The following is a 24,019-nucleotide window of genomic DNA, read 5'->3' as shown; positions in this document are numbered from 1 at the left end:
AGGCTTACGTGGAGGTCAGAAGTCCAACCTCCCCGTGGCTGGTCAGAAGTCAAGCTTACATGGCCAGGGTCCAAGTCTCAGCTAATTGGGCGGTCAAAGGATGGGAGTGACAAGGGCCAGCCCTGATAACGGTCAAAGACAGGGCCCACGGGCCAAGTACAGCTGAGGACTGAGCCCACAAGTCAAGTAAAGGTAGAGGAAAGAAGGCCCTTGGCGCATAATAAACTGAACGTACAGGCCGGGATGTACATGTCGTGGATAATAGTAAACAGAAGTAGCTCAGGAAACAGATCTGACGTACAGGTCGGGATATACAGCTCGAGAAACAGATCTGACGTACAGGTCGGGATATACAACTCGGGAAACAGATCTGACGTACAGGTCGGGATATATAAGCCAAGGATAATAGTAAATAAAAGCAGGTCGGGAAATAAATCTAACATACAGGTCGGGATATACAAGTCAAGGATAGCAATAAACAGAAGCAGGTTGGGAAATAGAACTGAACGTACAGGCCGGGATGTACAGGTCGTCACTACAAGAAAAAAGCTAAACAACAACGCTTTTTTGGCGTTGTCGTATGTACTTAAAAAGTGATGTTGTAGATGGTGTTGTAGAAAGTCATATCAAAGACAACGCTTTAAAAGCGTTGTGGTTGGTCACAAAGACAACGCTTTTTAAGCGTTGTCTTTTCGTTCTTAAAAAGCGTTGTTATAGATGCTGTTGTAAAAATGCACATATCAAAGACAACGCTTTAAAAGCGTTGTGGTTGGTCTTAAAGACATTGTTTTTTAAGCGTTGTCTTTTATTACTTAAAAACGTTGTCTTTTTAAATTTATAAAAAATAGTGTTTTTCTTAATTAAATAGCAAAAATTATAAAAAAATACTCAAAATTTACATATAATTAAATATCCACAACCACAATCATTTTTATAATAAGACTATTTAACAAATAAATAAAACTTTATATTATACAAACAAAATGTATACATATTGATCCACAAATTAAATTTGTATCATACAAGTTATCCTTAACTTCATGACAATAATTTTTCAAACACACAAGTTTTACAAAACCTCATCATTGACTAACCGCTGTTGTTGGTGTCCATCGCATGGAATTGCTTCTTTAAGTCCAGCCAACTCAAAAATGTTGACGTCCAAGTGTTAGTGTTCAACTACTTCTGACAATGAAGTAGTAGCAGATAATCAAGAACACAAGAGAATCTGAAAGAGTCTATATTTCTTTCACTAGTAGCAGATAATGATTAGATTAGAAAGCAAAAGAACGCATACCACACCAGCTGCTCCTGCTGTTAAAGCCATAGGTGCAGTGACAGCGCTTAATCCAGATGAGCACATAACTGGAATCTGAACTGCTCGGGAAATGGAGTATGCAGCTGCTAGCGTTGGTGTGGCCTACATTTTAAAGAGGAAAAATATCACATTTTTCATCACAAGTGTGCTAAGATTTCTTATTCGTACTGTTGTTACCTTCTCGATCAAACCAAGGACACCAGGTTTTGATGGACTTGAGTATTTCCCTCCTTCAGTTTGGATTATATCAGCACCTTCCTGTTCCAGCAACTCTGCTAGCTTCACCTTTTTAAATTGAACAAAAAACAACGAGAGATTGTGTTAGTGACAAATCTCAGTTTACGAGGAAATAAATGAGCTACCTGATCAGGGAGACTAAGCATGTGTGGCACGGTTACAGACAGTGTAATGGATGGAAGAATCCTTCTAGTTTCTCTAGTGAGCTTTAGAATCTGACAATGGCACCACAGAATAGTGACGAGATAGAAATAGCTGAAAATACTCGAGGAACTGCAAGGAAAAGTACGATCATGATTCATATACCTGTTCAGGGGAAAACTGAATTCCCATCTCGTAGAAAGAATCATAATTTCCAATTTCCACCTGCATTTAGCACAAGGATTTTAATGTTTGGTATGACAGACAATCCGATCGAAACCAGTCAAGTTCATCGCATCCTAACCATTTGGGCACCTGCTTCCACTGCAGAAGGAAATGCCAAAGGGTCCACAGAGGAAACACAAATCTGCAAGAACAAGATCATCATAAGAAAGAAGAGCTGTGGAACTCTGAAAATGCGAGCTACTGAGGCAGCGAGCAATCTGCTTGAACAAGGTAATCATGCAGCGTTGGAACTCTGTCGTGAGCATCAAAGACCAAATATTACCAAATATTAAGATCACTGACAAACCAAATAATAGGAAGATTATTGGTATAATCAGCTTCCATAGTTTTGATGTTTGTGGTACCGATGATATTAAAAGATCTTCCTCCTGAATGCTTTGACATTTTGGAATTTAGGAGTTCAAACATGTGTATTAAAATAGAAGAGAATCATACGAATGTGGTATTATTCGATATGATTTGATACAAATTTTGTTTTATACGATTCTAAGATATAAAAAACTATTAAAAAGTAAATAAAACTAATTGAAAGTAAAGAATTAATCTAATTTACTAGAAATTAAATTGAAAGCATTATTACAAAAGAAAAGCAATAATGGGTGAAGTTTAAATCATACAAAACTTGAAAAGAATGAATCTGCACTCTTCACATGGAGACACAAAATTGTCTATAGGTAAGGTCGATTCAACACAAAATAAGTCTAGCCAAAGCCAAGTTGATATAAAAATATGACAATAAGAGTGAAAATTGCACTTCACTCTAGAAGTTATGTACTCTAAAAATTGCCATAAAAATTGAATTTTAATCGATTATCATGGTTTTCTATGGTATACAATTTGGTCTTCTAGGAACAACACATGTGACAAACATGTAAACGATTCATCAACCTAAATGCCATTCTTCAATGCACCAAAAGCACCACATTTGAAGGAAGTAAAACAGCAAGGATTTCACAACCAAAGCATATTATAAGGTAAGTTGCAGAGACGATATTTCATCAGCATGATGATTGATGAGCAGAAAATGCAAGCTATGTTTAATGGCATCACACACCTTTTGAGCCCACGTCGATTGAGTGCTTCCAGATCTTGAAGCTATAACACCATTTCCAAGTTGCCATCAGTAAGTAAAACTCCCACATTGACATTTCATTGAACAGGTGGGGGACTGGCATTACTGGGAATGGCGATGCTGAGATTGGTTGGGACTAGGCCTTGCCTCGACCACGGCTGCTGCGCTGCTTCAGGTAGTAGCGAAGACAAGGTAAGCCACCAAGGAACTTCCTAATTCAATAAAACATCAGGAATTAATTATAACGATCCTTTTGCTATATAAAATGTTTGGAAGAGTAAGCTCCTGAATGCATTGCCAAAACCTGAACAATGGTCAATTCATTCGATAGAGGTGTACCCAGTTACCCTCACTATGTACCTCTTTTCAGAAGTTTAACGCCCCTACTCCCAATCCATCCCAAACCAATTCCATGATTGCCTTCATCATAGGAATTCAATTTGTAACCAACATAAAAAAGGACAACTTTAACTAAATCAAACAATAACTTTCTCCGGATTCACAGACCTATAGTGCAGGAACTTCCCCTTGTGGAGGGGGAAAAAACAAGGAGCTTAGGACAAGAGAGGTTACACGATTTTCGCCACTAGGGTAAAGCAAAGCGCAGGAAGACCACATAAGACATCAAATAAATGAATAAGAACAGTACAGGGCGAAAAGAAGGATGACGACTTACAGAAACCAGTGTGGATCATGAATACCTCCATGGACGCTCCGATCAGTGCCGATACCGCGCCAATCTTCAAGTACCAATCCAGAAACTTCATTGCCTAAAAGATTCGAAGACAAAAACAGAAACGACAAAATCGAAGCCTCAGCGTGGATCTGCAAGTCAACCAGCCGCAACGGCGACGCGAAACAAAGCAAGAAACGAGGGACCAAGAATCAAAGAGAACACTACAGGCCGCCGCTGAGAACAGGAAGTCCGTGGAGCGCCGTTGTGGCTCCGGCGGCGGATGCTCCGTCAACGCGTCAGCGTGCAGAGGGAAAAGGGGGCAGCTCTGGCGGCGGATGCGGTGGCTTCGCCCAGAGGTAGCGGCTAGATCTGCCGTCAGAGATGGCGTCGGCCGGCGTCAGAGATGGTGGCGGATTAGGAAGGGTAAGCTGACTTTGATTGAGGAGATGGGGAAATGCGAGATTAGGGATCTCGACTTGGAGGAGTTGGGCCGGCGTGAGGAGTTTGGGTCGAGATTAGGGTTCAGAGGAGATCACGCGGCAAGGAGAGGAGAAGGCGCTCGTGGAGAGGAGAAGGCGCTCGTGGAGAGGAGTGGAGAGGAGAAGGCACTCGTGGAGAGGAGAAGGAGAGGAGAAGGCACTCGTGGAGAGGAGTGGAGAGGAGAACTCGTGGAGAGGAGTGGTGAGGAGAAGGCGCGCGCGCGTTGAGGGTTTAGAGTTTAGCAAAGCGAGGGCTGCGAATTTATTTTAAGTGAGTTTAGGGGAAACATACACAACACTTTAAAAAACGTTTTTTAAAAAAATGTTGTCTTTGACCATAAACAACAACACTAAAGACAACACTTCATTAAAAATCGTTGTCTTTAGTAAAAAGTAAATACCATAGACAACGCTTTTCACTAAAAGCGTTGTAAAACAAAGAACGACAACGTTTTTATTAAAAAGCGTTGTCTATTGGGTGTTGTTGAATGCAAAAATTCTTGTAGTGCGTGGATAATAGTAAACAGAAGTAGGTCGGGAAATAGACCTGACGTACATGTCGGAATATACAAACCAAGGATAACAGTAAACAGAAGCAGGTCAGGAAATAGACTTGACGTATAGGTCGGGACATACAAGCCAAGGATAACAGTAAACAGAAGCAGGTCGGGAAATAGACCTGACGTATAAGTCGGGACATACAAGCCAAGGACAATAGTAAACAGGAGCGGGTCAGGAAATAGATCTGACGTACAGGTCGAGACATATAAGCCAAGGATAACAGTAAACAGAAGCAAGTCGGGAAATAGATCTGACGTACAGGTCGAGACATATAAGCCAAGGATAATAGTAAATAGAAGCAGGTCAGGAAATAGATCGGTCGTGCAGGTCGGGACATACAAGCCAAGGATAATAGTAAACAGAAGCAGGTCGGGAAATAGATTTGACGTACAGGTCGAAACATATAAGCCAAGGATAACAGTAAACAGAAGCAGGTCGGAAAATAGATCGGTCGTGCAGGTCGGAATGTACAAGCCATGGATTATAGTAGGCAAATGCAGGTCAGGAAACAAACTCGTCGGGCAGGTCGGAACGTGCAAACCGTGGATAACAGTAGACGAATGCAGGTCAGGAAATAGACCGGTCGGGCAGGTCGAAACATGTAAGCCATGGATAACATTGGATTGAAGCAGGTCAGAATGTAGACCTAGCGTTTAGGCACTACAGGACAAACAAGCCAAGGAATCGTAACCGCTTGTCAGAGAATGTCAGAGAACAATCAATATGTCAGGGAATATGCTAACAGTCGGGGCTCGTTACGTCTTCGGTTTTGCCGCCAGCCTATTAGGAAGAGCCACGTGTCAATCATCGCCAGACAAAGCCTGACAGACGACATTCCCTGACACTCGCCAGGTCCCAGAGACAGTCGTTGCAGTATAAAAAGGGATGCTTTGTCCCTTATGCAGGTACGCTCACTCGTCATTTCTCACCAGTCTTTACTTTTCGTCCTTTCTCTGTGTTTTCGGAGGAAAAAGTACCTGACTTGAGCGTCGGAGGGTTTGACCCGGGGACTTTTTCCCTGGTTTCTGGTCTCTAACGGCTCGTGGGCTCGTCTGAGTGTGCGCAGAGCAGCAACGTCATCGTCCTGGTCATCTTCCTTCGTCAGCCACCCGTGTGAACCTTTCCAGGAGGGTACCAGGTAGATCCGATGTTTCGGCGATTTTCTGTCAACTTTTAGTCCATCAAGATCCGTCTCCATCCGACTCAGTTTCCGGACGAAATCAGATGAGATCATAGAAATAATGATGGTGTTACATTGGTGATAGCTGATGCACGTTGTGATTGTGTTTGTGATTATATCTTGTTTGTAATTGTCTTCGATAGTGATGTTGGTTGGAGGCCATGTGCATGCACGAACACATAGACGGTGCCATAGTATCCTCTAGGATATGGTATCTCACCGGACAAGATGAGGTGGAAGCATCGGTATTATTTGTTTTTGTATATTTTTATGATATCTATTTACTATTTTCTCATAAAAAACAAATGTTGACAATATTCACAATTATTGATTACAAAATTTTTAATATAGAACTAAACCCCCATACATATTAAGTTGGAGTCTATTTTTTCCCCATTTAATTTCCAATAAAAATATCTATAAAATATGTAATTTTTTTTATTTAAGCATGGTGCTATAATTACGTGACTGCCCTGTATTAGTAGTGTATGTAATCAAACTTCTTCCTTCGAATATTGCTGCATATTGTCACGGCACATATCCACGGCCTCTTTGACTGAAAGAAACACCCTCTCTTTCCCTATTAGATCAACATACTTGGACGCCTTCAACTTTTCCCCAACTCCTATCCTTGGATTTGTTAAAACAATCTGCAAGCCAAAGAGCATGTATATATACTAAAAGCTTCCGCAAGTAGGAAAGGGAACAAACAACATGATTCTATTCTTTAATTTGATTCTTACTAAACCTTGATGCCTCTTCTTTCTACATGTTTGTGGAGTTCTACTAGCATGCCGATCCCGTCACTGTCAATGGAAGTCACTCCTGTGCTCAAAAGTTCAGGAACTGGTTATTTTTATTTTACTATTTTCCTTAATTTAATATCCTCTGAACTTGATAATAATTATTTTCAACAAGAAAGAAGACTTACCACCCATGTCCAGAATCAGATATTGCAGTGTTTCTTCCTCCTCTATCCACCTCATGATTCTGTCGGTTAATTTTATAGTAAAGCGATGTGGTTTAGTACTCCATCAGCAATAGACAATAGTGAGACTTTGCTAATCACTGCGGTGATATGTACCTTTCTCTAAGGTAGCCAGAGCTGGCAAAATAAATTGGGGAACCCAGTTTCAATATAAAAATGTCTGGGTAAGAGATTGAGTTTGGGTATTGCTGCCCGTCACAGTACATTTCAGTTCCTGCTATGTTTCCGAGCCTGCAAGTGGATGGTCGAGCCACAGAGAGCAGTGCTCTCAGTGTTGACAAACCTACCTGTGACGTTAATTAAATCGAAGAATGATGATTTTGATGACAAATAAATAAATATCGAACGTGATCAGTTTGAATTAAATACTGATACCGAAGCGAGCAGCCCGGCAGTCATGCTGAAGACGATGACGCCGAAGAAGGCGGCGATGCAAATGAGGAAGTCGAACTTGTCCACCTTCCAGAGCCGGAGAACTTTCTCGTAGTCGATGAGGCGGAGCATGGCCACGATGATAATGGCAGAGAGAGCCACCAAAGGAGTGTATCGAAACAGAGGAGCTAAGAAAAGCAGCACCGCCATGATGGACAAAGACATCACCACGTTGGAAAACGGTGTCTTGGAACCAGCATGGAAATTAACGGCGGACTTGGAAAAGGGACCTGCCCATGAATTTGATTAATATTTTGAATTCAGAGTTGAAGAGTTAAGAGTCAACGAAGGAGATACCAGTTGTGAGGTAGCACGAAAAGCAAGCGCCTACTACGTTCATAAGCCCGAAAGCAATCATCTCCTTGTTCCCATCTATTTGCTCATTTTTCATGGATGCCAGGCTCCTTCCCACGGCTATTCCTTCCTGAAATTAAAGAGAAAATATTATGCGAATCGAAATTGAAACATTCGAAAAAAATTTGGAAAGGCCAGAGAAGCAATGATTTCTCTTCTCTTAATTATTACTGATAACGCTAGGAAGCCGGAGATGAAGGCTGATTTGAGGAGAAGCTTAAAATACTTGGACTCGAATTTTAAAAGTGATACGGAAAGAGGATTCAGTTCCTTGTTCAAGGTTCCAACCTGCAAGAATCACGCACAATCTCCAAGTCATGTTTTCTTTGCTCAAATCATTAACGTGTTGATTCTAGTGTTGTAGACAAATTTTACTGTAGGAATTCCATGGTCCTCAGCATGGACAACAAAAGCGAAAAGCCCTCCCAGTACGACTACAAGCAAAGGGGCAAGCACTGGCAACCAGAACAATCTCCGCAGCTTTGCGCTCTGCAGCGATCAATAAACTAGTTATTAGCAATCAGATTTGAACAGTGATGGAGAGGCTCAAAGAGTCTCGGCTTAAGTTAATTTAATTATGTCTGACCAAATGACTATTGAGGAGCAAAATGGTAATCAAGCATGTCCCAAGAGCAGCACTCTCCCATCTCCACTGAAACTTTAAACTATCAATAGCAGTCCCAGATTGTTTATAATTAATTTACAAGTACTTAATTAAGTATCAACCTCATCTCTGTGGGAGAAGATAGAGCACATGATAGAGACGAGATCAGTGTTTGTGGTGAAATGTTTCAATCCCAGCATCCCTTTGAGTTGCTGCATGATGACGATGACCGCTGTGCCTCCCATGAAACCAGTGATCGTCGAATGTGAGAAGAACTCCACCAGTATCCCCAGCCTACATCATATTCACGTATTCATCCATCTATACACCTTAAGAATATATATATATCTAGCAACTCTGCGTGGTCAATTACAATTTATTACCTGAAGATGCCGAGCGCCGCTTGAAAGAGTCCAGTGAAGAAGGCGGCGGTGAAGAGCAAATGCATGTACAACTCCGGGCGGTCAACCGGCGATACTTCTGCTCCGATGGCCGAAGCAAGAAACAGCGAGACGGCGGCGGTGTTCCCCACCGCCACGTTTGTGGAGGTACCAAATATCGCATAGATTAACGGCGGGATGAAACTCGAATCTGAAACAGAGACAAATATTGATTAATTACTTAATTAATTAGACACGTACGCATGTAATTGATTCCGAATTAATTAATTAAGCAGATCATAGATACAGAGGCCGATGACGGGGTGAAGGTAGGCGAGGCGGGCGTAGCTGATGCCTTGCGGGACAGCGAGGACGGCGACGGTGAAGCCGGCGAGGAAATCGCACTGGAACTTGGCGAGGTTATATTTTGGCCCCCACTCCAGAATGGGTACCAAGCACTTGAGCATTGGCGTGGACCAGTGACACTCTGCCTCATCCGGACGCCGCCGAAATGGATCCTCCGGCAAGAACGTCTCTCTCAGATCCTCTCTCAAAGACGTGAAGAAGGACCCTTTCCTTCTTAGGTTCACCTCCATGCGATCAAGCTCATATCTACCTGCAACTAACGTCGGCATTGAAATAGATGTATCGATGTGAGATCGATCGTCTCACCTACCTTAATTCATGACGCACACCTTAATTCATGAAACATACGCACATATATATACAAAATTATTCAAATTTGTTGCTTTGTGAGGGAGGCCACGATGAGTTGGCGCATGCAACTGAAACACGCAAGCACTTAGAAAACTACAAGCCGCACTCTGTGCACCCTCCAGATCCATATCGATGCATTCATTCTCCTCCAAATTAGCACCATCCATTCGAATTTGATTTTGAGTTTGGCTCCTTTTTCTCCCCTTTTCCTTCGGTGACGTTGTTCAAGTTCCTTTTTCCTGGAAGACCATTTCTTTCCTCTTCAATCCTTTATAATAACAGAGTTTTAATTAAAATTTATTTTAATTAAATATCAATGATAAAAGAAAAAAAAAACAATATGACAATAACCTTATTATTATTATATATTTAAAGTTTATAATTTAATATGACAAAAACAATATGAATGATTTATTCTCCGTGTCGCCTTTAAAGAACACTCCTTCGTAAAATTGATAAGAATAAATATTATGTTTAATTTTAGCCAAAAGGTCACTGTCTCTTAAATAAGGATGCATTAGATCCATGCAATAATATAATGTAAGGCTGCATGCTTGAGAATCTTGAAGTTTCTCCGCTCACAGTATTGTCAATCCTAACCCTCTGTTTGGATGGGATGAACGAAGGTTCATTAACGCAAGAAGAAAGGAGGGGAAGGCAAGGAAAGTTAAGTATTTATATTCATCTTGTTTGGGAGGGAGAAGGTTCATTAATATAGCATGTGTTACTGTATTTGAGAGGAAAGTTAGGATAATGAAAGTCAGAGACGGATCTTCCTTAGGGCTATACTGGGCTATAGCCCAACCTTGGTGCCCAGCCCAAAAATTATTTTTATAAGGATATACATATTAAAGAGTCGGTGATCAAGGGATTTTTTTGCCTTTCTACCTTTTTGGTTTCGTGCGTGTGAGTCGGCGATCGACGAATAGGCGAATCGCAAGGTATCACCGCATCAGTGACATCAGAACTTAGAAGGAAGCATCGGCGTTCACAGTCCACCATCATCGACAAAAGAAAGGTTAGTATTTTCTCTATTTTTGTTTGTATCATAATCAATTTTTAAATCGATTGTTGCCCTAGTTTTCTTCTTGATTATTTCTGGATTTCTTCTATTCGATTATATGTCAAGTTGTGATTTTCTACCATATGAGTTGCTTCTCAGGATATGAGTTGCTTCTCAGGATTTAAGAATGGGCTGAATGGCTGTTGTGCTTTACTGCTTTTGGAATTTTGATTTCCCATCTTCTCTATTGACTATGATGATTTATCCTTTCTATAAAATACGACATTGGTAATATTTGTTTATTTTTGTTTTGCTCTAATTTTGTAGAGAGGAGAGCATATTGGATACTGTTCCACTGGCACCAGTAAGTTTCATTAAACTTTCTTTGTTTTATCACGACTATTAAGCGTCATTTTGAGCAATCAAAACATGAGATATTGCATCTTCATTTCTTTGGTCTCATCTTTAATGCTAGTCCGGATATTGAGTGAATTTTCAATTACTTTTCACTACTTAAAAATCAAATAGTGATTGCTTATGATAATTGGCTACCTCAATGGTTCGAGAAAAAGATGTGTTGGGAATACTGGGAGAAGATGGACGGAAATAAGGGTGAAATAGAAAACCAAAAACTAATTAACAACAGCGGCCGTTGTGATCGCTACTACCGTCTTGGTTTTTTGTGGTTAATCATTTGATTTTGATTTTGATTTTGATTTTGTCTATTTTATTCCGAGTCTATAGCATATCTATTGTTACTTTTACTTGTTTACTTATTTGATTATTATTTCATTATTTATTTAGGGATATAACTTGAACTATTTTAAAATGGAACATCAATCTGCTGCAAAGAAAGGAAAGACGATAGCCTCGTATTTTAAGAAAAGAGATCATCAAACTAGTGAAAGCACTTCAATTCTCACCGTCCCTAAAATGCAACATCAATCTAGTGAAAGTCTTCCAATTCTTAGTGTTCAAATTCCTTCAATTTCCTCTTCTAGAAACGATCATCAGTTATCCTCTAGTTGTATTGAACGAGATCCAGGAAAAAAAACAGATATGTGAATATCATATTAATGAACGAGATGAAATAAAGACGTTCATATCTAAAGATGGGGCCTTATCAACCAGATATGTTGGAGTATCCGGCTACAAAATTTGGAAGTCAAAATCGTCGATTTAAAAAAAATGATTCCAGAAATTTCATTGGTTGGAGTATTCGCCTTCAACAAATAAGGCATATTTCTTTTATTATTTTCTTTTCCTGAATGATGTTAATTCGTCTAATATCTTAGCATTGGTCAATGAAGAATTTGACAATGGGAAAAGGGTAAATCAAGGAAAAATATGTGCATTTCTTGCCCATATTGGTTCTGCAGCTTATTCGCCTCATACTATGTGCGAGAGAAAGACTGAAAATTTGATGAGACCCTCGTAACATATTGATAATGTCATGCATGTCCAATCTAAAGAGGAAAAAGAAAAAAATCATTTGCGTTTACGGACCTCAATTGTCACTGTTTGCTGGCTAGCACTTCAAGGGTGTGCCTTTAGAGGTAATGATGAATCTCTATCTTCATCTAATCGTGGGAATTTTCTTGAATTAGTAAAGGCTTTTGCAAAAATGAGTATAGAAATTGATGAAGTTGTACTTGAGAATGCTAAAAAAATGCTCAATATATCACTCCAGAAATTCAAAAAGAGATTTTACATATTATGGCTAATAGAGTACGAAAGATGGTTTGTGAAGAAGTTAGTGATAAATGTTTCTGTATTCTTGTTGATGAAGCACGAGATATATCTAAACGAGAACAAATGACCATTATCTGGAGGGTTTGTGAATAATTATGGGGTTTTGACAGAAAGATTTTTTTGCCATCAAAAGTGTTAGCGATACTACCTCATTAAACCTAATAAAAGAAATATCAAAGGTTCTTGTTCATCATGACCTACAAGTTAAGAAAATCAGAGGGCAAGGATATGATGGTGCTAGTAATATGCGTGAAGCATGGAATGGACTTCAGTCATTATTTCTCAAAGATTGTCCCTATGCATACTATGTCCATTGCTTTGCCCATCAATTACAACTCACATTAGTTTCTACAGCCAAGGATGTTAGATTATTTGGGAATTATTTTCTCATTTGGATAATATAGTAAATATTGTTACTTCTTCTACTAAACGCATTACTGAGTTACATACTGCATAGAGAATTGAAATCGAGCATATGTTGGCAATTGGAGAATGTGATTCTGGAAGTGGGGCTAATCAGATTGGTAATTTGCAACGAGTGGGAGCTACTCGTTGGAGTTCTCACTATGACTTAGTAAAAAGCTTGATAGGTATATATGCTGCAACTTGCAAAGTTTTTGAAGTTCTTAGTGGTCATTCTCCAAATGGAAGAGCTAAGGCTGAAGTTCGGGGGATTTATAGAAACATGACAAGCTTTGAATTTGTGTTTATTTTGCATTTAATGCATAAAATTATGAGAACAACAGATACTCTTTGTTAAATTCTTCAAAGAAAATCTCAAGATATTTTGTATGCTGTTACATTTGTCTCTACTACCAAAACTATCCTCCAAGAACTTAGAGAATGCGGGTGGGAAGAATTTCTTCATGAAGTGAAATTTTTTTGTACGAGAAATGAAATTGATGTGCCTGACCTTGATTGTCTATATAAGATTGGTCGTTCCCGTCAGCAAACTATAGTTGAACATCATTACCACTTTGATGTTTTTAATGCAGCAATAGATTTCATCTTGATGGAGTTAAATACTCGATTTAATGAGTCATCAATAGAACTTCTTTCTCTTAGTACCACTTTAGATCCTAAAAATTCGTTTGAATCAATTAACACTGATGATATTTGCAAGCTTGCAATGAAGTTTTATCATGAAGATTTCACAAATCAAGACATCATTGCTTTGAAGTATAAATTGATACATTATAAACTTGATGTGATACAAAATTTGAAGGCTTCTACACTTGTTGAGTTATGTCAGTAATTGACTGAGAGTAAGCGGTCAAAGGTTTATGTTATGTTGACTAGATTAATTCATTTAGTTTTGACGTTACCTGTTTCTACCGCCACTACTGAGCGAGCCTTTTTAGCAATGAAGAATGTGAAGACAGCACTTCGCAATAAAATGGAGGATGAATTTCTTGAAGATTGTTTGACACTTTATATTGAACGGAGATTTAGCTAAGGATATAGATGTAGATTCTATTATAGATGAATTTTATGTTTCAAAATCTCGTAGAGCACAACTTTGTTGAATAAAATAATGTAATGACTTTTTTTTTGTTATACATCTATTTTTTATAATAATATATAATTTATTACATTAATTTTCAGGCCCCCCACTCGAATTCCTGGATCCGTCCTTGATGAAAGTTAAATATATAAAATTATAAAATTACCCTCATTTTTGTTAAATACTTACACATTCAAGAACCTAGTGCATCTTACATACATTTATTCATTAACACTTATACATTTAGGCAATTATAGCTCATTTATTAAAGTCAGCATCGACACTAAGTCGGAGTCGGTGTAGAAGTTGATGTCGAAGTCAGTGTCGACGTTAGCATCGAAGGTAGTGTTAAAGTCGATGTCAGCATCAAAGTCGGCGTCCGCGTCGATGATATGTGAGTGTCGGGCGGTGCGAGTGTTTTTCGTCGTGACACAAGGAATACATAAAACAATGATTTTTGGAATTACTATAATAAAAGAGAGATAAAATTGGAATATATTTTTTTTAATTCTCCTTACCCTTCCTTACACCCCAAATCAGGGTGTAAGAAATTCTTTCATTTCATGGGTAAGGAAGGTAAAATTTACCCTTCCTTACCTTTCCTCTCCGTAGCTCACTTCCTCCCAAATAGAGTTTCAAGTTTCCCTTCCCCTTCTTTACTCTTCCCTCCCCTTCCCTGACATTCTCCCAAACAATGCGTAAGATGTGGACTAAAGAGAACTACAGAAAATTATTGATAAGAAAAATTTTCTATAATATACCGTAGCTGAGTTTCGAACTCTAAACCTCTGATTGATTAATGAAAAAAATTTCTAATAATATATATGCCGCAGCTGAGTCTCGAACTCTAAATTTCTAATTGATTAATGATAAATTTTTCCAATAATATATTGCAGTAGCTGAGTCTTGAACTCTAAATTCCTAATTAATGTGTCTGTATAAATTACTAATAAATATTGAAATTATTGATGATATTAAAAAAAATATTAACATAATTTAATTTTAGTGTTTATCCAATTAATTGAGAGTTAGTTAGTAAAGAGTTCATATTTTTAATAAAATAATAAAATTATATATAATATATTTGATTACTTGATAAAATTTTAATAAAAATAAAATAAGATTTAAGTGTTAAATTAAAATCATCATTCGCAAACTAAATTAATTATATAATATACGTCATTAATTTATGGTGTATCCTGAAAATAAAAATATATATCCAGAGGTGAATAAATTTCAATTCTGTGCAAATTACAAATAGCGTTTTTATTTGATACTAAAAATAAATTTTAAATATCAAAGTAATCAAGATAATGCATTAAAATTTTAAATTATTTAGTTTTTAATATACTAAATAATTAGAGCTATACAATAATTGTATAATCAAATATTTTATATTTAGCTATAATTACATGAAATTTTCAAATATGATAATTTTGTAAATGATATCTTAAACTGACAATGTTAAGTTTATAGATAAAATGATCATTCTAAAATTAACAAGTGAACAATAGTTGTCACATGTCCTGTGTGTAATTTTGCACTTATTAAGAGATATCCTACTTGAATATGACAAAAGGAAAATCAAGAATCATATAAATAATAAAATCAAGAAATTTAGATAAAAAATTTCTATAAATATAATAAAAAATTATAGACCATGATAGAGGCGTGAATATGGTTCATTTTTAAATTATTATTTTTAAATACTAAATGAAATAGCAACATAATAAAATATAACATAAGAAATATTTACTAATTTACACCACTATGGGACATGTGATCTATCAAATTAATCATTCCCCAAAATATCACTATTTTTTTCTTTCCCAAACAACTTCAAAATGGAAAATCTTTTACAAATAAACAGATTTTAGCAAAGAGTTATCATATCTCTTAAAATTTTATCATTTTTTTTAATTGACATCATGTATCCAAATTAAATTTATTTGTTAATTTATTAAAACTGAAATTTGATTGTTAGATTTATGAAAAATTTAAAAGAGGCACCCTGCTATACCATTGCCTAGTGAAGGGATTCAATTTTTAAACTTTAAATGTAGATGGAAATTCAATTTTTATCATATGAACATAGAAATCAATTTTGATCATAAGACATTCATCTCACTCATACATTTAAGTAAAATTTTTTGTTTTTGAAGATTGCATTCAAAATGGTTAGCGATGATACAAACTTAAAATATTGAAACTTTAAACCATATTTATTTCAATCTATCTAAATTTAAATTTGTTGTCATTATATATTTTATGTATTTAGGATATTAAAATATTAATCATTAACTTTTATAATTTTTAAGGTTTTCTTAATATTGTAAAATCTTAAGATTCTAAAAATAATGTTGAATGACCTAGAAAAAAAAATACAATATTATCGACGAAAATACCGATGGATTATATAATCCATCGATAATTATTTTTATTCCCGACGAAATTAAATTCCGCCAAGAAAAAACCCTAAGTTATCGACATAATTAATATTCCATCGGTAAAATCAATTTATTTGGGGTTTCAGGCTCGGGTTTACCAACGGAATTTTAATTATGTCGGGAATTTGCTCAGGGTTTCTGACGGAATACTAATTCTGTTGGTAATGCCGGATCAAAAGCGAACCCTAGGCGCTTCACATTTCTCCCACGCGCGGTGGCTTCTCTCCCATTTTCCCTAATCGCAAGTGAACGACGCTCCTCTCCCCTCCTTTCTCCTTCTTTCCGATGCAGGCGACCTCTGTGGTGGCCAGCAGCTGTTCGCTGCCAGCCCCACACGGGTCACCAACTACCTACTGGCAGTTGTGTCAGCCATTGTCGGTCACCAACTGTTGGCTAGCAGCTGTGTCGACCGCCAGCTGGCAGCTGGAAACTGTGTTGGCCGCTAGCTGCCTGCTAACGGCTGTGCCGGCTCTCACCAGCAACTTGTTGACGGCTGTGTCGGACGCTAGCACCTGCTGTGCTGCCGGTCTGTGCCGGTCAGCAACAACAATTCCTGTTTTGAACTTGTCATTTTTTATGATAAATTTTGAGCTAAATTATTTTTATTTTATAAACAGATAGCATTTGCTGCTCTTCTCGAGTTGGCCTACACATCTTCAGGTATAATTTAGTAAATTATACTTTATGTTATTTAACATGGTTCAATTTAGATATATGTTATGTTAGCATGTTAATTTATAACATAATATAGTTCTTTTGTTTGTTTTGTATTAATATGTTAATCTAAGTTAATTTCTAATTCTCAATTTATTAGTTTTAGGTGAAAATATCTATGAACAAAGCTTGAATGAACAATCGATTAGAAAATAAATTTATTAGAGATGATTTTATTGTTGAAGTCGAAGAGTTTGTGAACTTTGCTAAGAATCATCCAGAATATATGAATGGTGCTAAGTTACGGTGTCTGTATAATCTTTGGAAATGTTGGAATAAAGTCTTTTGTGATGATGATACTGTGAAAGTACACATGTAGAAATAGTTTTGTGCCAAATTACTATAATTGGTATTGTTACAAAGAGTCTTATTTGTATGAACCAATTGGACCTTTTGGTGGTTCATCATCTATCACAACTTTTACTGCTCTTGAATAATCAACTAATGATATTGCAATGCAATCAATAGTTCACAATGTAATGAATGTTACAGTTGATTATTTCAATATAGATGAAACATCAATACCTGAATATCAGTAACTATATGAAATGTTAAAGGCTAGTGAAAAAGAAGTATGAGAAGACATTCCCTCTAGTCATTCTCAATTATCAGTTACTGTAAGGTTATTGAATATGAAAGTAGAACATCAATTTTTAGAAAGAAGTTATGATGACATATGTCAGTTATGATGTCATAATCACTTTCTGTTGTTAACATAATGACTGATAATTTTTACAATACAAAGAAATTGGTCAAAAGTTTAGGTTTGTCTGTAGAGAAGATTGATTATTGTATAAACAACTGCATGATATTTTGGAATGAAGACAACGATCTGCATGAATGCAAAATCTATATACACCCTTGCTATAAGCATGGTACTCACATACCAAGGCAGAAGAAGAAAAAACTTACTTGGAAAGTGATGTATTATTTTCTGTTAACTACTAGTGTTATAGCTTGCCACATGATGTGACATTATGAGCATGAGCACGATAGAAGTATAATGTGTCATCCTTGTGATTCCCCTACATGGAAACATCTTGATGTTATATTTCCTTCTTTTACAATGGAATCACGTAATGTGAGATTGAGTCTCATGCCCCGGGAGAGTTCCTATCGAGGAAATTTCGACAACATCTCCCCTGTACCGGTGACAATCTGAAACATTATTACAAAGCCCTCAGGGCCACACAAATCTCGGTCGGAACAATAACAATAAAAATAACTAACAATCCACACAGTTTATATTAACTCAGCTTCTGGCTGACACAACCACATAGTTTATTTAAATAAAACCTATTCCACTAATATGACGGAAAACTTAAACCCACAACAAAATCTAAAGCAGCGGAAAATAAAGGCAATAGACCAAAACTTGATATAAAAAAATCCTCAAGCACAACCGCACATCATAAGTATGTAGAAACATAACAAGGAAACCAAAAGTCCAAAGATAGAAAACCGTCGCGACTTAGGGTGGGGACTAGCAACTGGAACCTCTTGACAGCTTTAACCTGATATAGTAATAATCAACGGGGTGAGTCCAACACTCAGCGGATACCAAGCTGACATGCATAGTAAGAAATAACTAATAGTAACAATTATGCGTACAGTCTCCTAGAATAATAATGGGAAATGCAAAACTGAAAGGAATGGGAGAGCTATACTCATCGGGACCTTCTATCAAGATAATAAGGTCGTCAGACCGAAAATATCATATCTCCTGTATCCATGTCAATCATATGCATCCACCAAATATGCAACAAACAAAGTGCAGCAAACACAAGCAATAAATGCAATCATACATATGATGCAAATGATATGTCCTGGTCACCCCTGACGCCAGTCTGTCATCTCATACACGTTGGTGAGACCGAGTGGATAGGGCTATGACAACTGTGCACTCTGCAATCACTACTCCTGATGAGTGACCGAGTAGACAAGATGCTGTTAGAGTACACATATCCTTCTACCTTAAATCATAAGTGGGGGAGCTCAATGCTCTCATATCCCTGAGACAATCCAGAGGAGGGATCTTTGTCTTGCTACCATGCTGCGTCACGTTGCTCATGAGTGGACCAGCGGAGCACCGACAGAGCAACCTGCTACAACACACTCTGCCTGAATAAAAACCACTAACTCATGAGTGGTTGTGTGTGCAGATCCATATAACTGGCGATGTGCTCAACAATAATGGAGCCGACAATCGCGCAACATGCAATCATGTGAGATGGTGCATGACACTAAGCATAAAAATTCTGACCATATCTACCTTCATGAAACATGTACCAATAATAAATAGCTCAAATAAGAATATCTAGGTACACGTATTAGATATGGTAACTGTCTAGTCCGATATATCGTTAGACATGGTATGCCACTAACACCATGAGCATAAATAATCAAGAGGGTAATGAATGCAAAATTAAGCATGCAACATGTAACAAGTAGCGACATACCGATGCAGATATGAACATAATCATTACTACTCGTTAAAATCTACTATGCATATCAAATGACAATATCTAAAGATAAGTCAAGGTACCCGCCTCAAATGTAGATTAAGCTAAACAATCACTATATCGAAGTGCTCGTCCCGAATTAAAGTCCTATAATAAATCGTACAATTTAGCTAAGTTTTATTATAAGCAAAATAGCTAAAACAAACTCCTAATCCGATTAAGAAACTAGATTTTTAATTTCATTTAATCTTTGTTAACTACATAAATCAGATCTAACCCGAAACTTAGATTAGATCATCATTTAACCCTAATTAAATATATCTCAACGATCAACTAGGGTTAGTTTCCTTAACCTTAGTTATTCCATTTAGATTTAAATCTATACTTAATCAATTCTAAACTCACCTAATATAAATCTATCATCCAACCATATAATCCAATTCATACCTAATTCAATATATATACCAGATCTACAAAACAGAAACTCACTTGCTGAAAACACTTACACTGATCAGATCAAAGATGGATATCAAGAAAACAACCAGGCATTCAGTGCCGTTGTGGCCAAAATCCAGCAACTTCAAACCAACCGTCCACTACTATCTAACTTCCTCTTTCCCCGTGAAGGCAGAAATCAAACAGAGGCCGGCGTGTTCTAGGAAAGGAGAGGTGTCCGCCAACAAGCTACACTCCCTGCTCTCCCATGGTCAGTGACTGGTGCGCGGGTGGCGTCGGCCAGTGGTGGCAACAAGCAGTGATTAGGGCACGACTTGGAGACGATGTGAGAGTCAGACGGATCTAGGGCTCGGTTTTGCTCCCTGCTCGTCTGGATAGGCGGCCGACTGGTTCTAGTGACACCTAACAATTAGGCAGCGCCGCGAGATCGAGAGGAAGAAGAAGAGACTTCGACTTCGGCTGCTCGCGTGGACAGGCCTGCCATCGTCACTGACTCGGGTGCTAAGCCCAATTGAAGGGGGTGACGACGCACAACACCCTCGCTTCTGGTCGGAGGAATGGTGGCGTCGTGTTAAGATCGGCGATGTTGACCGCCGATGAGCAATTGCGTCAACGAAGGCGGAAGGAGTTAGTGTCGAGATGAGCGAGGAGGAAGAGGAATTGCTCCACACCGCGGGAGGGAGAAGGAGAGAAAGGGTCGCGAGAGGGGATCGGGCGTGTGAGGATCGGTTCGGCGTGAGTGAGATTAGGGCACGGGAGAGAAGAAAAAGAAAGGAAAAGGAAAATACAACTTTTTCTCGTTTAAATAGGTAGCTTAAATAGGTTTTACCGTGGCCCAATAATTGATTCCCCTTAAACTCGTCATACGAGCTCCGAAAAATTCCCAGAAAATTTCTAAAAATTCTGAAAAATTCCCTTAAGGTTATATTTAGGTGCCATATTTTACATTGAGACTTTTCGCAGATGGATTTTAGCCATTTGATCAGTCAAGCCAACAATATTCATTTTGGTCAGTTATATTAACACTGTACAATTTACCGCCATGGATGTGTATGAAAGATGAATTTATGTTCCTTACAGTACTTATTCCTAGTCCAACCAATCCCAAAGAGAAAATAGATGTTTTCTTGAAACCACTGATTGCCGAGTTGAATAAATTATGAAATGTTGGGTTGGTGATTTATGATGTTGCAAGTAAATTAAAACTAATTTTAGATTGCATGTTACATTATCATGGACGATCAATGATTTTTCAGCATACTCAATGTTGTCGGGATAGAGCACGGCTGATAAATTAGCATGTTCACACTTCATAATAGAGTTTGATGCATTTTCATTACCTTTAAGAGGGAAGGTATCTTGGTTTGATAATCACTGTAAATTTTTACCATTTGATCACTCTTTCAGGAGAAATAAGATTTTTTTAAAAAAATATTGTAGTCAGAAAATCTCCTCCAGTCCATGCTTCAGGTGAACAAATCATTAAGAAAATAGACAGTTATGGATTTCTACCAGTATCTCAATCTAGTTCTAATGAGATAAATAGATATATTGTTAGAATATGCAAGTGTGGTTAGAAGAAAAGAAGTATTTTTTAGGAGTTATCGTATTGAAAGTATCTACTTATTTGACATAATTTAGATGTCATGCATACTGAGAAAAATTTCTTCAATAATATATTTAACATTGTGATGAACGTGCTTGGAAGAACTAAAGACACTGTAAAATCATGTTAGGAATTAAAAGAACTAGTCAATAGACCAAAGTTGTATCAGGATGAAACAACCAATAGATTTCCAAAGGCTTGTTATACATTGGATAAAGATGATAAACAAACTTTATGTAATTGGTTGAAAGAAATCAAATTTCCAGATGAGTATGTCTCAAATATGGCTTGATGTGTGGATATGAATAGACTAAAGATGTTTGGAATAAAAAATCATGACTGTCATGTATTAATGCAAAAACTTATTACTGCAGTAGCTTTCCATGACTTACTTCCTCAAAATGTTTGGCAAACACTAACTGGATTGAGTCTATTTTTTTAGAGATTTGACAATGAGGTGTATTATGATGTATGATATGCTTCGACTAGAAATAAACATTCCTATCATATTATGTAAGATGGAGGGCATATTTCTATCTAGTTTTTTTGATTCAATAGAACATCTACTAGTACATTTACCATACGATACATAAATAGTAGATCTTATGCAGTACAGATGGATGTATCCATTCTAAAGATTTTTGAGAAAATTAAAAAATAATGTTTGTAACAAAGGAAGAGTTGAGGGGTCAATATGCAATGCTTTTCTAGTTGAAGAAGTATCTTCTTTCTACTCCTATTATTTTGTTGATAATGTGTAAAAAAAACATTGCAAGTGTTCTTGAAATTCTAATGATGCTCGTCAGCCAATAGACTCATCGATGCTTTCTATGTTCAAGTTTCCTGATAAGTCAATGGGTGCATCGCTTTCTGGATGGTTAACTGAAGAAGAATACCATGATGTAAGAACATACATACTCTTAAACTGTGAAGAGGTCAAACCATACATAAAGTAAGTTAACTTCTCTAATCAAACATTTATCCTCCATTTAGTTATTTTGCTTGATATCCTAATTTTTATATAATTATCTTCTTTCTCAACTTGTACGAACAACACCTATATCTATAAAATCCATCAATTGGTCACTACAAGAAAATCCTCATTCAACAACACTCAAACGACAACGGTTTAATGCCAAATCGTTGTTTTTTTATCTTTTAACAACGGTTTTAACAAAAACCGTTGTCTTTTTGCAATTTTTTTAACTTACGACAACAGTTTTTAAAAACCGTTGTTTATTTATGCTTTTTTAGGGTTACGACAATGATTTTTAAAGGCTACTATAACAATTTTTGAAAACTAGTGTCTATGTTCGCTTTTTTTAGGATTACGATAATAGTTTTTGAAAACCGTTGTCTATTAAGTGTTGTTGAATACCATTATTTTTTTCCTTCGCCGTTTTTTCCCCTTCGTCATTTTTTGCCGTCGCATTTTTTTCCCCTCTCCTCAAAATTTTTTGCCGCCGCATTCCCCCCTTTACGATCTCTTCAACTACTTCACGTTTTTCTTTCTCCTTTCCTCTCCAAGCCCTAAACCCACCACCCCTTCTCCTTTCCTCTCCAAGCCCTAAACTCTCCGCCCTTCTCCATTCCTTTCCAAGTTGCACCGTCATCATCCTGGACCACCAGAAACAGGTCAAGAGGGTGAAACAAGTTCATGAAGTTTGGTTAGCGCTTGGGGAACAACACAAGTAGCAGAGATGAACAGCACTGACCCGTCGCCTGATCCAGAGACTTTCACCTGCAGGTTTCTGTTTCTCCTTCTGCCTACATGTTCCTCTTTTTTGTTGTGTCCTGGAGTCATCCGTCTGCTCGTTTGATCATCGTAGCTATCAGCTGGAGGTGCTGGAGAAAGCAAAGAAGGAGAACACGATCATCTTCCTGGAGACAGGTTCCGGGAAGACGCTCATCGCCGTCATGTTACTTCGTTCCTACGCCTTCACGATTCGGAAGCCCTCGCAACACATTGCCGTCTTCCTCGTCCCGACTATCATTTTGGTCACCCAAGTACGTGCTCCTCATATGCTTTCCTTGTATATCTTTGTTCTCTTTTGCTTGGTTATATTAGTTGTGTTTTCAATTTTTTTTTTGCTCCGGCAACAAGCCAAAGTCATTGAGATGCACACTGCTCTAAAGTTGGTAAATTATGGGGTGAGATGGATGTCGATTTTTGGGACACAGACACATGGAAGGAGAACTTGGAGGAGTTTGAGGTTCACTTTCCTTTTGCTGTTATGATTCTATCTGGTCTTGTTGCCCTATGTTTCTTATTCTTTCGTATTATTATGTATGTATGGCTTAGAAAAGGTACAATATTAATATCACTGCATTAATAGTGTCCATCCCTATCCTACTCACTAATTTATCTTGTTTGATTGTTCATTGTAGTAGGAGGATCAACTCTACTTTCAAAATACCATGTGCATAAACAACAATTAATCCCATTTTGTTTGGTTGAGAATTTTCACAACCCCATGCGTTGTTGATTCCTTAACTATGCCGAGAAGATATCTGATATATTATATTGTCTAGCCACACTTCCCCTCCTTTCTACTTTTGATGTTTTTCCTACCATTCATGACATAATCTTTTTCCTTGTTCAACAACATAGTTATGCATATAACACAAGATTTCTAATTGGCTAATGCATTAACAACATGAGTACAGTATTGAATGTTTAACTTGATTTG

General features: G+C 37.4%; 2 protein-coding genes across 3 annotated transcripts; both read right to left on the bottom strand.

The window, feature by feature from the left end:
- Positions 1–1,179: 1,179 nt before the first annotated feature.
- LOC122044005 (uncharacterized protein ycf23-like) lies at positions 1,180–3,117 on the bottom strand. The gene is made up of 7 exons (XM_042604555.1): positions 2,997–3,117; positions 2,001–2,122; positions 1,862–1,921; positions 1,681–1,770; positions 1,496–1,603; positions 1,298–1,420; positions 1,180–1,185 (listed from the first exon to the last, which is right to left on the bottom strand). The coding sequence occupies exons 1-7, from the start codon at positions 3,115–3,117 to the stop codon at positions 1,180–1,182; spliced, it is 630 nt and encodes a 209-aa protein (XP_042460489.1).
- A 3,099-nt stretch (positions 3,118–6,216) lies between these two features.
- LOC122040051 (probable sulfate transporter 3.5) lies at positions 6,217–9,345 on the bottom strand. Of its 2 annotated transcripts, none has more exons than XM_042599422.1 (12): positions 8,976–9,345; positions 8,672–8,879; positions 8,411–8,582; positions 8,271–8,336; positions 8,060–8,173; positions 7,856–7,972; positions 7,628–7,754; positions 7,274–7,560; positions 6,995–7,185; positions 6,842–6,900; positions 6,659–6,756; positions 6,217–6,560 (listed from the first exon to the last, which is right to left on the bottom strand). In XM_042599422.1, the coding sequence occupies exons 1-12, from the start codon at positions 9,301–9,303 to the stop codon at positions 6,405–6,407; spliced, it is 1,923 nt and encodes a 640-aa protein (XP_042455356.1). In that variant the 5' UTR covers positions 9,304–9,345; the 3' UTR covers positions 6,217–6,404. The 2 variants fall into 2 exon arrangements, with proteins under 2 accessions (XP_042455356.1, XP_042455357.1); XM_042599423.1 differs by having other exon boundaries at positions 6,218–6,560; positions 6,659–6,735.
- Positions 9,346–24,019: the final 14,674 nt, after the last annotated feature.

The sequence above is a fragment of the Zingiber officinale genome, chromosome 2A (genome assembly GCF_018446385.1).
Source record: "Zingiber officinale cultivar Zhangliang chromosome 2A, Zo_v1.1, whole genome shotgun sequence".
NCBI classification, from domain to species: Eukaryota; Viridiplantae; Streptophyta; class Magnoliopsida; order Zingiberales; family Zingiberaceae; genus Zingiber; species Zingiber officinale.
The sequence above is the reverse complement of the archived record's forward strand: the minus strand, read 5'-3'. Positions and strand labels throughout refer to the sequence as shown.

Bases quoted from the DNA above. Each gene is read 5' to 3' on its own strand.
- LOC122044005 (XM_042604555.1), bottom strand. From the start codon at position 3,117: ATGCCAGTCCCCCACCTGTTCAATGAAATGTCAATGTGGGAGTTTTAC. The intron at 2,123-2,996 runs GTGTGTGATGCC...TCGCTGCCTCAG, and splicing joins AATCGACGTGGGCTCAAAAG to TAGCTCGCATTTTCAGAGTT. The intron at 1,771-1,861 runs GTATATGAATCA...TGCCATTGTCAG, and splicing joins TTCAGTTTTCCCCTGAACAG to ATTCTAAAGCTCACTAGAGA.
- LOC122040051 (XM_042599422.1), bottom strand. From the start codon at position 9,303: ATGCCGACGTTAGTTGCAGGTAGATATGAGCTTGATCGCATGGAGGTG. The intron at 8,880-8,975 runs GTATCTATGATC...TCTCTGTTTCAG, and splicing joins TCACCCCGTCATCGGCCTCT to ATTCGAGTTTCATCCCGCCG. The intron at 8,174-8,270 runs GTCAGACATAAT...TGATCGCTGCAG, and splicing joins TGCTCCTCAATAGTCATTTG to AGCGCAAAGCTGCGGAGATT.